The sequence below is a fragment of the Eptatretus burgeri genome, chromosome 3, assembly GCF_056783735.1.
Source record: "Eptatretus burgeri isolate ZD-2024b chromosome 3, Ebu_testis_v1, whole genome shotgun sequence".
Lineage (NCBI taxonomy): Eukaryota > Metazoa > Chordata > Myxini > Myxiniformes > Myxinidae > Eptatretus > Eptatretus burgeri.
The window spans coordinates 49394483-49410166 of record NC_140963.1 but is presented as its reverse complement, the minus strand read 5'-3'; the positions used below and the strand labels follow the sequence as shown (position 1 = coordinate 49410166).

Genomic DNA, 15684 nt, shown 5'->3' with positions numbered 1-15684 from the left:
AGTTGTGGGTTATGATGTGTAAATAAAGGTGGAAAAGGCTGATTTAATGCAATTTAGTTCCAGGCTATGAGGCAACAAAAGGTGAAAATTTTGAAAGGGGGTGTAGACTTTCTGTCGGCACTGTATTATTGATCACAGGTAAAAAGTATCCTTGGTGAAAGGGCACCCTTTCTATGGGAAAAAAAGCATATATTTCATGAGGATAAACAGTGATTTACATTAGAATTACAATAAGTCTCTTTTTTGCCACCCTCGACCCCCCCTCCTCCCAATCCTGAAATGCTTCTGTCACAGCAGCATTTGAGTATCAACTTTTAATTCACATAAAGAATCACAACTATATCCCCCTGCCTCTCTGCCCCCCTTTTTTTTTGCTTGTACCTAAACAGTGCACAATCAGTCTGGCCTCGATGCTGGACTGGCAAGCCGAGGCACAAGATAAGTAAATAAGAAAAAGGAAACCCTACCTTTTTGTCTGTTTTTTGTTGAATATTTTTAAAATCTTCTGTCGTCTTGTCATTCATTGCACTTGTGAACTTTTCATTCCAATGCAGCACACTTGTAAATACCTTCACTGTGAGTACATCATCAGAAAAATATAAACAACTTTGTTTAATCTTCATCATTGTCTGTTTCACTACACAAAATGTGTATTCCATTTATAGTGCATATTAGTTGGTCTGAGATACTGTTTCCTATAATCACACACCTCCAGGTAACAGTTTCCAATGGCCCGACGTTGGAGTTCTTTGTTATACATGTGAGGTTGGGCAGCCAAATAGGTCGAGTGGATACCTCTTCTGTTAATCTCACAAATAGTTTATCTGGGAGTCTAAATGCACCATGGAGGCTAAATAGTAACATCACCTTGATTATACACAAATAATTCATAATTGGTTGTACAATTTTTGAACAGCAATTAATTCCAGAAAATAATATACAGGATGTCCACAAATTACCATTCCAAGTTAAATACGTAATTTAAAAAATAATGAAATGTGATACAATGATGCAGTTTACTGCGTGTGAAAGAACATTTCTCAGAGTTTATGAACTTTTTTTTCCATTTCTGGATGTCTCCTGTGACGTTTGACCTCACATTTATTGAAAATGGCGTCCCCACAAGAAAAAGAGCAGTGTGTTGCCCGTTTTATAGAGATCAAATCAGCAATACATGTTCAATAAAGCTTCCGAACAACCTATGGAAGGCAGCCACCATTGAGAAAAACGATTCATGATTGCAACAGAAAGCAAATGGAGACTGGTAGCATTCTGCAGAGGAAGCACAAATGGTGAGGATGTTGGATACGTTCTGGTGTTGTTCGAGCGCAGTCCCATAAGTCCATTCAGTTTCAAATGACGATCTTGACAATTAAACTTTGAGAAATGTTCTTTCACATGCAGGCAAACCACATCATTGTATCCCATTTCATTTATTTATTACGTTATAAATTTGGAACGGTAATTTGTGGACACTTTGTCTAACCAATGTTAACTGCTAACAAGGAGCTGATACTCTTGGTCGCCCATGTTTTGGGTGGCATGAGGAATAGATTTGTGTGATATGAAAGCTAAATCTTGAATGGATTTTGAAATATCACCTACACAAGCCAAATTACCAAGATGGTTGCCACGGCAACATAATTCATCCAATTACAGCTGTGATCTCATGAGGTTGAGATAATGTCAGTCCTTCTTTCTTTCAGTCAAGTAATCAAGCAACGATCCATTAACATTTCTTTTGTTTTCTCCCTACTCCGAAGAAGCTCAATGGATCGTTTTGAGACTCGCTATGATGATTCATGATGTCGACGTGCAAAAACTAATGGAGCCCTTTTTAAATTTGCATCAAGGTGGTGAGAAAATTAACTAATCAACTCAAAAAGTAATCTATGTTTATATGTCCATCACATATTGGAGGTTCCATTCCCTCATCGCACAAGATGTTTCGTCCTTGTTCAATTTAAACCCCTTAATTTAATTTGATCTGAATCATAATTTTATTGAACCTGTTGATTAAATTTTAATCTTTTAATGGCATTAATGCTCTCTTGCTTTGAGGAACAGAAAGGAAAAGGGGAGGGGGGGCAAGGAGTTGGGGTGGGGTGGTGGTAGAGAGGGGACATTCCTTTCAGTCTTTTTTTTTTTAGTCCTTTTACCCTTTTAGTCCTCTTAAATATTCTCGATACTTTACACCTTCTATACCCCGTAAGGCTCTTTAGACCCTTCGACCCCAACTGCAATTGGAATGTACCCTTTTGATCTTTAGACCCCATTAAACCTTTTAAACTATTCGACCCCTTAAGACCATTAAGACCCCTTTAGACCGCTTCAATGCTTTAGGTCCTCTAGACCTGTCTGACTGCTTAGACCTCTTGACCCTTTGGAAGTTTAGACACTTTAAACCCCCCTAGATCTTTTAAGACTCTTTTAAGATAAGACATTTACATCCTTTAGATCCCTTGAGACCCGAACTACTATTAGAATGTACCCTTTTAACCTTTAGATCCCTTAGACTCGGTAGACCGTTAGGCCCCCTATGACCCGTTAAACCGCTATAGACAGACCACTATATACCCCATCAACCCTTTAAGACCCTTGCAAAACTTTAGACCCCTTTAGACCCTTAAGACCTCTAAGAACCTTGAGACCACTTTCGACCCTTTAAACACAAACTACTATTGGCACATATACCCTTTAGACATTTCGACCCTTTAAAACCTTAGACCTTTAAGACCCTTTTTAGACCCTTTAGACATTTACAACCTTTAGACCTGTTAGACCCCAACTACTTTTGGAATGTACCATTTAGACTTTTTCGTCCCCATAGACCTTTAGACCCATTATAACCCTTTAACCCCTTATATACGCTTACCCATTTTGGACCCTATCAACCCTTTAGACCATTTAGACCCTAACCATGATGGGAATGCACCCTTTAGATCCTTATATCCCATAGACCCTTTAGACCATAAGACCCCTTATGAACCTTTAATTCCCTATACACCCTTTAGCCCCCTTAGACCTGTAGACCCTTTTAGTCCTATTAAGACCTTTTTAGCACTTTTATAACACCTTCATGCTTTTTGATCCTTTTAGTTCTTTTAAGACCCTTTCAAAACTTTAGACCCCTTTAGGGGTTAAAAAGGTTTAAGGGTCCCTTCACTAGACAAAACCTAATGCAACGTTTTTCATCAATTCAGGACCGCTCTTCCTCCATAGTTTTTACTGAGCGAACACAATGGTGTTGTCAAGCATTTCAGCCCCCACAGGTGCATAATTTTCCATCAAATCAAACTAAAAATTAACTTTATCACCCAAGTATGACCGCCCTCCATCAGGAGATGAGCGTCTGCCCCACTTGGGACTATTCATTATTCCCATTGTTGATGCAAAATTTTATTCTGAAAGTCTCAGCCGGATTCGAGGCAGAAAAAATCACAGGAAGGAAAAAAAACAAAAACTTAAATGGTGGTTTAGTATGCTTGGGTAGGGGGGGGGGGTCGAAGAAACTCTGAGGTACATTAAAAGTTGAGGGTTCCAATTGCAGAAACAAACCCCACAACAGCTATAAGCATCCGCCTTTTCTATAGGGGGAGGCTTAAATATCCAGCTCACCGCCAAACTGAGGGTCAGCACAGTGGATGTGGAAAATTCTGAAATAAATTAACGGACTACAAAATAAAATTCCACCTGGTGGCCATCGATCACTTATTCTGCATGCCTCAACAATGTAATAGTTACATTCTCAAGGGAATTAGCACCACAAAAAAAATAATAAGTGATGTAAATTATTTAACTACACACAAAAATAAACTGTTTTCACTGGTACGTTGTAATTAGATTGTGTTGCGTTCTGTGATAAGCTGATTATAGTGTTCATTTGCTTGCTCGTCTTTACTTTTTTTTGGAAACATGATCAAGGCTGGTGGAAGAGCTGGAGAAGAATAGAAGGCAACAAAATGGAAAGGGGGAAACACCAACAGCAGAGTATAAGTGAAAGTGAGATCAAGAGGAGGAAGAGAAAAACACATGGGGGTGAACAAGCTGCACACAAGCTGAATGAAAGGGCAAAAAGAGGAAGAGGGAAAGCGGGGATGAAACAGAAAAGGAATAAATCAACCGATAACTATCAACGGAAAAGAGGAGGGGAGGGGGAAAACTCACAATAACCTGGAAAAATGGGATTGCTTGGGAATGCGGTCACCTGGGGTAGAAGAGATCATGAGTGTGGATGAGTCTTGGAGCCCTGGAGGGAAGAATAGGACTGAACAGACTGGGGAAGTTTGTTCCACAAGCGAGAGGAAAGAGGAACAAATGAGTAGAGGTGAACAGTGAACCTGGATTTTGGGAGTTTAAAAAGAAGAGGGTTACTGGCAGACTGTGCATGCCTTGCAGAAACTTAGAGAGACTGAGCCAAAAGAGGGCAGATGGTGGAAGACCAAAAGGGAGCTAGAAGAATACAGAGAGACCACCAACCTGTCTGCCAGGTGAAAGTAACAGATCTTGAGACTCAGCGTTGCCATGGAAAATCCCAATGATTTTGACATCCTGTAAACTGCTCCTACACATGCAAGCTGGAGAAAAACAAGTTCTGTAATCATCATAATATAATGCGTGTAAGCCTGGAACTTCAAACACACTTTTCTCCGAACATATTTTATTCATACTTCTGAAATCTTCACATTATGTGTTCCATGTATTTACGCAGGTGATCGCGGATTCAAAAAAAAATCGAATACAGATAGAATTTTCAGAGGGATTCGATGACGTCACAATCAGCAGTGTTTGGCGGCAAATCGACGACCGAGTCCCAGACGACGTGCTTTACTTAACCAAGTCCATGAGTTCAGGACATTTGTTCAACTCAGCATTTACGACTTTTATCCTGCCATGTTGTTAATCTGTTGATGGAGGAAATATAGAAATGATGAATATGTCAAATCGTTAGTGTTAGTCATCCGGCACTTTGTGTCAAGGCCAACAATCTAAAGCGACCGGTCTCAAACGCTACCATGGGCACCCAGACACGCCACCAATATGAACTGAGCTGTTGAATGCGGCGCAAAACATCCAAAGAAACTACCATAACCGAGTATTGTGATCCGTCCTGTCCCTCATACCCGTCGTAGATGGGTATCTGATAGTTGGTTTAACAATGGCTATAGCCTACATGACAGCACATCACCAACATCCACACCAGGAATCCTTGTCACAATGCAATGATGTGATTCATTCTCAGAGATATACGTTTCATTTTTGGGTGTCAGAAACTTGTGCAACAACACTCACAAATCCTGAGAATCTACCTGAAAATATCACGAGCATGTCATATAAAGAATAAAATAACGAGTTCCACTTACCCGATATGCAGTTTCCGTATGCAAAGTAGTAACCCACGAAGCATTCACACCAATATTCACTTTTGTGTTGATTCATGTTGCAATTAGCTAGCGGTGGGCAAGGATTCGACGAGCAAGTCTGGACAACTGAAGACACCAAAACACACCAACTACTGTGAGTTTATAAACTTCATGTAAATATTTAATTCAATGATCTCACAAAAGGTTTGTATAAATATACTGTGCAAGGAACTTTAGACACAAAGAAGACCCCATTTGCCTCACCAGGCCTCTAAACCCACTTTCTGTAACATATCACATCAAATACTACAAATTACTACCACCACTACTTTAACGGTCTCAATTATTCCCATCTTCTTTTGTGGTCAGTCCTGGAATGTTTGTTGCTCAAATATTTCACAAACTAGCAGGCCAGTCTTTTCTGTTGCTGAACATGGAAGATAATTGGTCTCAAGAATGTTGAACTGGTGACAAAGAAGTGTTAAAAAAGAATATTAATGAAGAGGGACAAAATAGTGTCATGAGCACACCAAGTTTGGAGAAAGAAAGATCTTCACCACAGGTCAAGACTAAGATTAAAAAAACAAAACAAACCCTGCCTGTAGCTTTGCCACTCTAAGATGCTCCAGTTTAATATAATGTTGACAGAAAAACAAGGAAACTGCAGCAAAGCACAGCAACGTATTCAAGAGAAAGTGCATTCAGACAAAGCAAAAGTTGAAAGACAAGCTGAGGAAACTGAAGAACATTGGAGTAATAAAGATATCAGTAAAATGGAAAGTTACAAACTCAACACAGACACATATATATATATATATATATATATATATATATATATATATATATATATATATACATATATATATATATATATATATCTATTATAATAGCAAGCTTGCACACTAAAAACTTGGCTCGCCGTCACACGATCCCTCTGAAACTGCTGTGGCACTTAGCGGACATGCCGACAATGTTTGGGAAGCCTTGGCGTTCCATAGTACCACTTGCATTTTGCACATTACCTTACTACTTGGTGCGTCCCGTGCATGTGCACGGGTATCACTAGTGTGTATATATATATATATATATATATATATATATATATATATATGTATATATATATATATATATATATATATATATATATATATATATATATATCTGTCTGTATATGTCTCTGTCTCTGTCTCTCTCAACAAGGTGCAAGGGATTAGCACAGTGCTACTGTGGAAGAAAAAGAATTATATTCATGTATTCTTAATTATATTCACTTGTTGAGTTGTTTATAGTCTGGTGTGTTGGCGCAGTGGTTAGGGCAGCGGCTTGGGATCCAAAAGGTCCTGAGTTCAAGCCCTGTTGGGCCATTGAATTAATACACCAGGGGGTTGACTCAGCCTGTCATCCCTTCCGAGGTCGGCGAAATGAGTACCAGTGTACTGGGCCGGTGTATACCTGGTTAAAATAGGTGTACCATATCCCTGTGTTGTAAGAGGCGACCAGGGTTGTCAGGAAGGGCATCCGGTGTAAAACATGTGCCAAATCACTATGCAGATCATACGGATGATCCGCTGTGGCGACCCCTAATGGGAGCAGCCGAAAGAAGAAGAAGAAGAAGAAGAAGAAGAAGAAGAAGAAGAAGAAGAAGAAGAAGAAGAAGAAGAAGAAGAAGAAGAAGAAGAAGAAGAAGAAGAAGAAGAAGAAGAAGAAGAAGAAGAAGAAGAAGAAGAAGAAGAAGAAGAAGAAGAAGAAGAAGAAGAAGAAGAAGAAGAAGAAGAAGAAGAAGAAGAAGAAGAAGAAGAAGAAGAAGAAGAAGAAGAAGAAGAAGAAGAAGAAGAAGAAGAAGAAGAAGAAGAAGAAGAAGAAGAAGAAGAAGAAGAAGAAGAAGAAGAAGAAGAAGAAGAAGAAGAAGAAGAAGAAGAAGAAGAAGAAGAAGAAGAAGAAGAAGAAGAAGAAGAAGAAGAAGAAGAAGAAGAAGAAGAAGAAGAAGAAGAAGAAGAAGAAGAAGAAGAAGAAGAAGAAGAAGAAGAAGAAGATTCACTTGTTGAGTTATTGCTGGTACTTTATAGATTTAATTTTTGTACTGCAGTTGGATTGGCTGTCACCCTGTCACTAATTTTTTCCGACAGACTTTTGACCAACATGTTGATAAAAAGAATATCGTACTATGAAAAAAGGTCTTGCTCGCTGCATATAAACAGGGTGTTCTGATTGATAACACTGCAAACTTTTGCCATGATTGTGTCATTCTCTCCCTCCCACCCAAAGTGGACACATATTGCAGTTTTGAGTTCTTTGGCCTACAGCTTATCAGCTAATCCCAGAGTAGAATTTGCCAAATGTCTCACCCTCCCTTTGGAATGTCAAATTGTGTATAAGAGGGATTACTTTGGGCTTCTGTTTCAGTGAAGTCCATTCGAATGTTTCAGTCAATCATTGAATGTTCTTCCTCCTTATATACGAAATTAAAGATTCTCCTTTGGTATGCTGATCCATCGTGTGGAAATTGAGTTCTTTTCCACCACACTACAAAAGTTTGGAAATGGTTTGTGTTTTATAACACCTTTATGGCTCTGTTGCTCGAAATCAAAGGAATCAGCACTCTGTTAGTACCGATGATTCAATGAATCTCGGGATGACAAAATGGCAAAGGTCTTTCAGTCGGAGAGTGGTCAATGCATGTAATGGTGTCCCTGGAAAGGTAACGGCAGCAGAAACACTCGAGAGGCTTCTATTTGAGTTCAATAATTACCTCGAAACATTATGGGGTACATGGATAATGGCAGGTCGATATGAATGGGTTTCCTTTTCTCCTTACAAGGTGGATAGCTTGCTTTCAAACCTCGAGTCAGATTCTGCAACCGGTCCAGACGGCATCAGCCCACGTGTCCTCAAAGCCTGCTCTTCTGCTCTTGCTCACCCTCTCTCTGTTCTATTCACCCTCTCATTTGCCCAAGGTCATCTGCCATCTGCTTGGAAATCTGCTAACATCACTGCCCTGCATAAAAAAGGTGCAAAAACAGATCCCTGTAACTACAGACCAATCAGCCTTCTCCCAATCATCAGCAAGGTGATGGAATCCATCATCGCCTCAGATATGAAATCCTTCCTCTTCTCCAATGGCTTGATTTCCAATCATCAATTTGGTTTCAGACCAGGTCACTCTACCCTGGATATGCTGCTTCTGCTCTCCCATCAATGGATGGAGGTCCTCAATGCCAGACAGGAAATCCGAGCCGTATCCCTGGACACATCACGTGCTTTTGACACAGTCTGGCACCCTGCACTACTCACCAAACTCTCTTCCCATGGTATCCAAGGCCATCTCCACTCATAGCTCGCAGACTTCCTCTCCTGTCGCAGTCAACGTGTGGCCCTCAATGGAGTTCTTTCATCCCCTCTTCCTGTGCAGGCTGGAGTTCCTCAAGGTAGCGTTCTGGGCCCTGTTCTTTTTCTGGTTTTCATCAATGATCTTTCGGACTCTCTGGAAAATCCTCTATTTCTCTTTGCCGACGACTCCACCCTCTGCCGTACCATCTGTCATCCCTCAGACCGGCAAGCAGCAGCTTCTTCACTCACTGCAGATCTGGATAAAAATCACAAAGTGGTCCAACACGTGGAACATGTCTTTCAATCCAGACAAATCTCACACTCTCACTATGTCTCTTTGAAAGGACCGTTTAGAAAACCCCCCCATCCACTTTCTCAACAATCCTCTGGAAGAAGTCTTTTCTTTCAAGCTTCTGGGTCTCACTATCTGCCATGACCTTTCCTGGGAAAGTCACATTTCCAACCTCACCTCAAAAGCCAGTCGCCGACTGGGAATCCTCCGTCGTGCAAAGTCCTTCCTCGGCCCTCTTGAGCTCCTGACCACTTACAAAGCTTTTGTCCATAGCCTGATGGAGTACTGCTCTCCCCTCTGGGCTGGTGCTCCTGCCTCCCACCTTTCTCGGATTCACGCTGTCGAAACCAGGGCATTTAAGATCATAGGCATCTCCCGCAATGAAGCTGAGTCTTTGGGCCTCTCACTCAATCACCGCAGGTTGGTCGGTGGTCTTTCTGTCTTCTACCGACTCCTCTCCAGCCTTGCCCCCCCTGCTCTCTCTGCAATTTGTCCCCACCACATTTCCACAGGGCGCTCAAGGTTCGCCAACAACCCCCTTCTGGTAAAACTACCAAAATCACGAATCACTGCTCATCTTCACTCTTTTTTCCCGCCTTTGGAATAAACTTCCTCACTCTATTCTTTCCCATTCTTCCCTCCAGGCTTTCAAAACAGCTGTTCATCACCACCTCTTATCTTCCCCCATCCAAATCCTCGATCTTTTCTACCCCCGATAATCCACCCAAGCCCACTTCCTTCAATTCCCCTGCTTTCCTTCCTGAAAGTCCCTGTAATGTCCATCTTCTCTTCGCCATGTTCCCCGTCCCATCCCCATCCCTTTCCCTTCCACAGTTCACCTAATGTGTCTGTTCCCCACTGTTTTGTCCCTTCCACTCCCGCCCCTCTTGTCTCATGCCCCCTTGCTGTGAGTTGTGCGTTCGCTCTCATACGAGCCTTGACCGAGGTATACAAAAAAAAAATGGGTGATAATACACAATGGTAGTGATTGTGATGATTCGATTTTGAAGATCTGGATACAGATACTAGAATTTTTTTATTTTTAAAAAAAAGTGATTCTTCACCATTGAGAGAGTGGGGGCCAAAACGATATTTCAAAAACTTGGTGGGTGAGTTGGGTCGGTGATAAGAATGAGCCGATTAGATTTGGGTTCCAGATCTGGCCTATCAGAATGGGATACAAAATGTAACCTGTTCAGCTGGCGGAGGTATGCACTCTCCCCAATGCCGTTCTTGCTAGTATTGGTAATGGAACACATATTGGTGAGTCGTTCGAGCGCATTACCCACGAGCCACGAGCCAAATCCATTCAGATTTGATTGATGATGTTGACAAAACAAAAAACTGAGAAATGTTCTTTCGCATGCAGCAAACCACGTCGTTGTCTCCAATTTCAATATTATTCGTTTTTTTGTTGTTGTTGCGGTTTGAATCGAGTCCGCAGCCTGATATTTGTTTTGGCAGGGATGTGTTCAATTATCTCGCAGTTAGCTAGCGCTTAACAAGCCAGCCATTCCTTGTCGAGGGTTTCAAATGGAGTCCTTGCTTGAGTGCTTAAGCCACTTGGCGAGCAATCTACAAGAAATTTGGTAAATGAACATACCGCTTGGAGTTGGTGTGGTGCAGCCATGATGTGCTGAATGGCCTCCTCCTCCGTCAGAGTTCCTTGTTGTTCCAAATACCTCTCATATCACATATTAATCCTACTCTCATCTCTCCACAAATCTCCAACACGTTTATTTAAACTCACTGGTGTGGGCCCGTTGGTCTAAATTTTCAATGGTCTTCACAAAATCAAAGGAATACGGACTTGAAGGATACTTGCCTGCTGCACTGCTACTGACTGTCTGGACATTTAATAGTTTGCCTTTCAGTAAGTTCCAGATGTGCTTGGAGCAGGGCGGGGACTTTCCGTTTGTTGTTATTATTGCCAAATGATACTACCATTATTATTGTTCTAAATATTAGCATTATTTAATATGTGGTTTGTTACAATGTTATCATGATTTTTTTTGTTATTTCTTTTGTAAATAGAATGCCATGCCACGGAAGGACCGAATAAGCTGTCCTTTTCACCTTAACATGGCGTGCGTTAAAAACATGGGGATTCTTCTGGGTTCTTTGTAGTTAAGTAGCTTAATCAACTTAGGAGATCATGTCGATAATTTCGGTGGATCAAACTCCACATCAGAATGCTCCAGTAGAACTTCACAGAAAAAAAAAAAAATCACACACACACACACACACACACACACACACACACACACACACACACACACACACACACACACACACACACACACACACACACACACACACACACACACACACACACACACGTCCATTTATAGTAGATAATCCTCGCTTGCATACTGTGTTATTAGTGGGGGTAATGGAAATTCCCTGTCTCACTGGATAATAATAAACAACCATAGCACAATTAAACTGTTGCACAAAATTGTGCCAGTCACTAAATTGTGGGCATGGCATAAAACTTGGAAACAAACAAAAAATACATGAGTAATATACACACCTGGGGTGGTTAAGGATGTTGAAGTTGTTGGCGGAGTTGAAGTTTGGTTTGTTTCACTCGTGGTTCCCATAGTAGTATCTGTTGTGGGGATTTCAGTAGGAGTTGTTGGAGTTTGTGTTGTTTCACTCGTGGTTCCTGAAGTAGTATTTGTTGTGGGGATTTCAGTAGGAGTTGTTGGAGTTTGTGTTGTTTCACTCGTGGTTCCTGAAGTAGTATTTGTTGTGGGGATTTCAGTAGGAGTTGTTGATGTTTGTGTTGTTTCACTCGTGGTTCCCGTAGTAGTACCTGTTGGAGAGTTTTGTGTATTCGTGTTCATCATATGAGGATTGGTTTGGGTTATTTTACCAGCTTGGGATAAAACACCTGTTGTTGAGTATTTTTTGCCTTGATATCCCAGGTGGTCAGGACGTGTATGTTTTTCACTTTCATGTTTTGTAAGGCAGAGGAAATGGTAATATTTGTGACAACAAACAAAAATGTAATTCACAATTGTGAGTCATTCATATATTGTTATGCGAAGTTCCACTCAGCTGTCACAAAGAATGGATTGAGGGATTTAGAAAAACGAGTGCATGCCCGTACATGCGTGGTTGTACGTGCAAACAAAACAAAACAAAAAACAATCGAGAAAGAATACAGTAAGTCGATAAATCGAGAAAAAAATGGAGAAAGAATACAGTACTCGTCACTATCCGGAAGTCCGGAAGTTAAGTCCTCACTGTCCGGAAGTTCACATATTGCAGTTACGATTATTCGCAATTGAGTTTTAATGGTCAATTATTCAATTAGCGCCAGCGTATTTTGCCTTTTCGCAATGTCATCGCAAGGAAAAACACAAAGAGAAGAGGGGAAAAAAAACTTACGTGCAAAAAAAAAAAAATTTACTTCCTGCTTCGGAGCATACCAGTTCACTCTGATGTAAAGGCCCTGCCACACCTTGACGTTTTAGCCAGCGTATGGCAACGTATCAAAATGTATGTAAAACGCTGGCGTACGCTGAACTATTGATGTATTTTAAATGTTTTTGGCATATTCATACCGAGTTGGACGTACGCATAACCTAATAGTAACGTACACAGAACGTTTCGATAACTTATACCAACGAATGCTTAGCATGTTGTCGGCATTCACAACGTATGCCCAACAATAGTCTAACGTATGCATAGCGTGCGGCAGCGTATCACCGACGATCACATGGTGTAGCCTATTAAAAGGCTGCCGCTCAACGTTTTAAGGCCCTGTCACACCTTGACGATTTAGCCACCGTATGCCGACATATGAAAAATTTGTCTAAAACGCTGGCACACGTCGAATACGTTATGGGTAAGTATTGTATACGTTCAGAGCACGCTGAAGCATGCTGGCATACGTCGTAGTACGCCGAGCTTGTCGGCAAATTTTAACATGCCCAAAATTTTTCGACGTATGCCAGCGTATGACTCACACGTTCCGCATACGCTGGCCATAAGTTGTAGGCATGTTATGCGATCGTTGACACACGTCGACACACGTTACTGGTAAGTTACTCATAAGTCTAAACGTGTCGAGGTAATGTTTACATGTTTTTTATAGGAAAAACAAAAAAACATGTTTTTTTTTCTTCGGCATGATGGTGATGTTGACACTTCGATTTCTAGTGCGGTTATAATATAATACTAGCTGAAACCCCGTCACAGACGGATTCCGTTCATTCACCCACACTCGAGGGACATGGACTGGACAGGGCCTACTTGTCCCCACCTACTCATCCCCTGCCCCTGCCCCATTCCCCCCCACCTTCAACTTGCTTAACCCCGCCCAAAAATGTAATTACCCCAGCCCCGCCTCTTCACTCCCCGCCCCACTTGCCCCCGCCCCCTGTCCACCCCCTCACACTCAACCCTGCCTAATTCACCCCATTCCCCCCCCCATCTCCCGCTTTCAATTTGCTTACCCCCGCCCAAAAATTTGCTTACCTTGCCCCCCGCCTCTTCACTCCCTGCCCCCGTCTCTTCATCTCCCGCCCCGCCTCTTCACTCCCTGCCCCCCCGTCTCAACGAAAAGTGTTTATTCTGCTTCAGAGTTGAAGTTTGACTATTGCCACTATGCACGATGCACTCTTACAGGTACCATGTTTCTTTCAGTCCAGGTCACAGTACCGAGAAAAACGTGACGCGACCGCTCGGAGCACAAAATTGGTCCTTCAGTATTAATATATAGAAGATTAAATGTCTATTGTTACATTTTTTGTGTCAAATTCACATTCTGAGGTAGTCAGCATGTGCAGAAGAGGGTTTTACATTGCAGACGCTATTTTCGAGGAGTGGAATTACACCTCTCAGCGGTAACGGTCTGTCGTCGACAGACGTAATGACGTCAGCGAATGACCGATGATGTCATGACGTCCCGACGCCTCTCAGCGGTGACGTCACACGTCACCATGTAAACGAATGTAAAACGAAAAGTGTTTATTCTGCTTCAGAGTTGAAAGTTGACCATTGCCACTATGTGCGATGCACTCTTACAGGTACGAAGTTTCTTTCAGTCCAGGTCACAGTACCGAGAAAAAACATGACGCGACCGCGAGGAGGAGCACAAAATTGATCCTTCAGTATTAATATATAGATAATATAATTAATAGGCTGCCGCTCAACGATTTAAATCACAACCGCACTAGAAATCTAAGTGTCAACATCACTGTCATGCCGAAGAAAAAAAAACAAAAAAACAAACAAACATGATTTTTTGTTTTTCCTTTAAAAAACATGTAAACATTACCTCGACGTGTTTTACCTCGACACACACACACACACACACACACACACACACACACACACACACACACACACACACACACACACACACACACACACACACACACACACAAATAGATTGCTGGAATTATAGATAGATGACATGCTTAAGGTGAAAGGGAAATTTGGATTGAAAAGTTCAAGAAATCAATGTATTCTCAACCTGTATAAATGTAAAGAAATTGTTGCGAATTCACGCCCGCCGGCGTGCGGACGGCCACGTAACTCGAATCGCGGCACGTCGCCCACCGGACGGACAATTCTGTCGTGACTCTCTCAGACTAACGCCGGGAACTAGTCACGGGTGGGCCTTTCGGCCTCACCACAATCGTGCCAATCGGCCCCCCGCGTGGGATAGGGTTGTTCGCCAAATTCAACCTACCTAAGTACCCACACGGAGGGTAGACCGGGCGATCGCACCTCGCCGCAGGTCGACTCCGGACACGGGCCACTGAAGCGACCCGTTCCGTACTATCGGGATAACCGAGCGGTGTTATATCGTCGACCTCGATGGTTCCGATTAATTATCGGGCGTATTTAGCCCACTACCAACCCTTTACGTGAAGTAAGATGCTGATTCAATTAAAGAAAAGACGAAGCGAAACGGGAAAACAGTTCAACATGAGGCACATTTATTCCGCGGCACATGGATAGCACACATATACAATTACAACAATTATGCACCAAAAGCAATTGCAACAAAAGAAACACAACAATGCAGAGATACTACCGACTACGCGAGCACACGGCAACACTTACACAGTTTTACTTTACAGACGGCGCCGACAACACATATACTCAAAAGCAAAAGAAAAAGGGCCACCCTCAACGAGAAGGGGGCAGACGGGGCTGTGGTCGCGAGACCGGGTGGAGCCTACCCGTCTTGTGATGAGCCGCAAATGCCGCAGCGGTGCCCCGACTCCGCGGGTTTCGTTGGCACTGCTTGGAATGGGGTGGGAACGGGGCCCCCTTTCCGCACTATCTCAGCGCAGGGGGGAGAAAAGGGGGGAATTGTTGATGCTCTGGGGAAAGAGGATAGCTGGCTTGCTTGGGTCCCGCGACGAGCGACTCCACTGCGACCTCGACCGCGCTCCCGGCTTCCCCTCTCTGCAGCTCCCCGACAGACTCCGAACCCTGACAGACTCCGACTCTCCTCCAGACCCGTCTTGACTGCTGCTGCCACACTCCGCCGCCGCCGCCACACCTCTCCAACTCGCCCGAGCCCAAAACTCTCTGCCGCTGCCACACCTCTCCAACTCGCCCGAGCCTAAAACTCACTAAATTCGCCCCGCGCTCGGCGCTTTATAGTACGGCAGGAGAACCCATATGCAAATTTCCGGATCAGGATGAGCTTGGGGGCGGAGCCACGCTCGCCCA

General features: G+C 42.7%; 1 protein-coding gene across 2 annotated transcripts in view; it reads right to left on the bottom strand.

Annotated features, from left to right (window-relative positions):
* LOC147029839 (protein HEG homolog 1-like) overlaps positions 1–15684 on the bottom strand; it is a 72009-nt gene that overhangs the window by 37708 nt on the left and 18617 nt on the right. For both annotated transcript variants that reach the window (XM_085873218.1, XM_085873217.1), the window contains exons 3-5: positions 11516–11800; positions 5364–5489; positions 468–574 (exon numbers count right to left, since the gene is read on the bottom strand). In XM_085873218.1, the coding sequence (XP_085729344.1) occupies positions 468–574; positions 5364–5489; positions 11516–11800 (518 nt within the window). The remainder of the gene's footprint in view (positions 1–467; positions 575–5363; positions 5490–11515; positions 11801–15684) is intronic.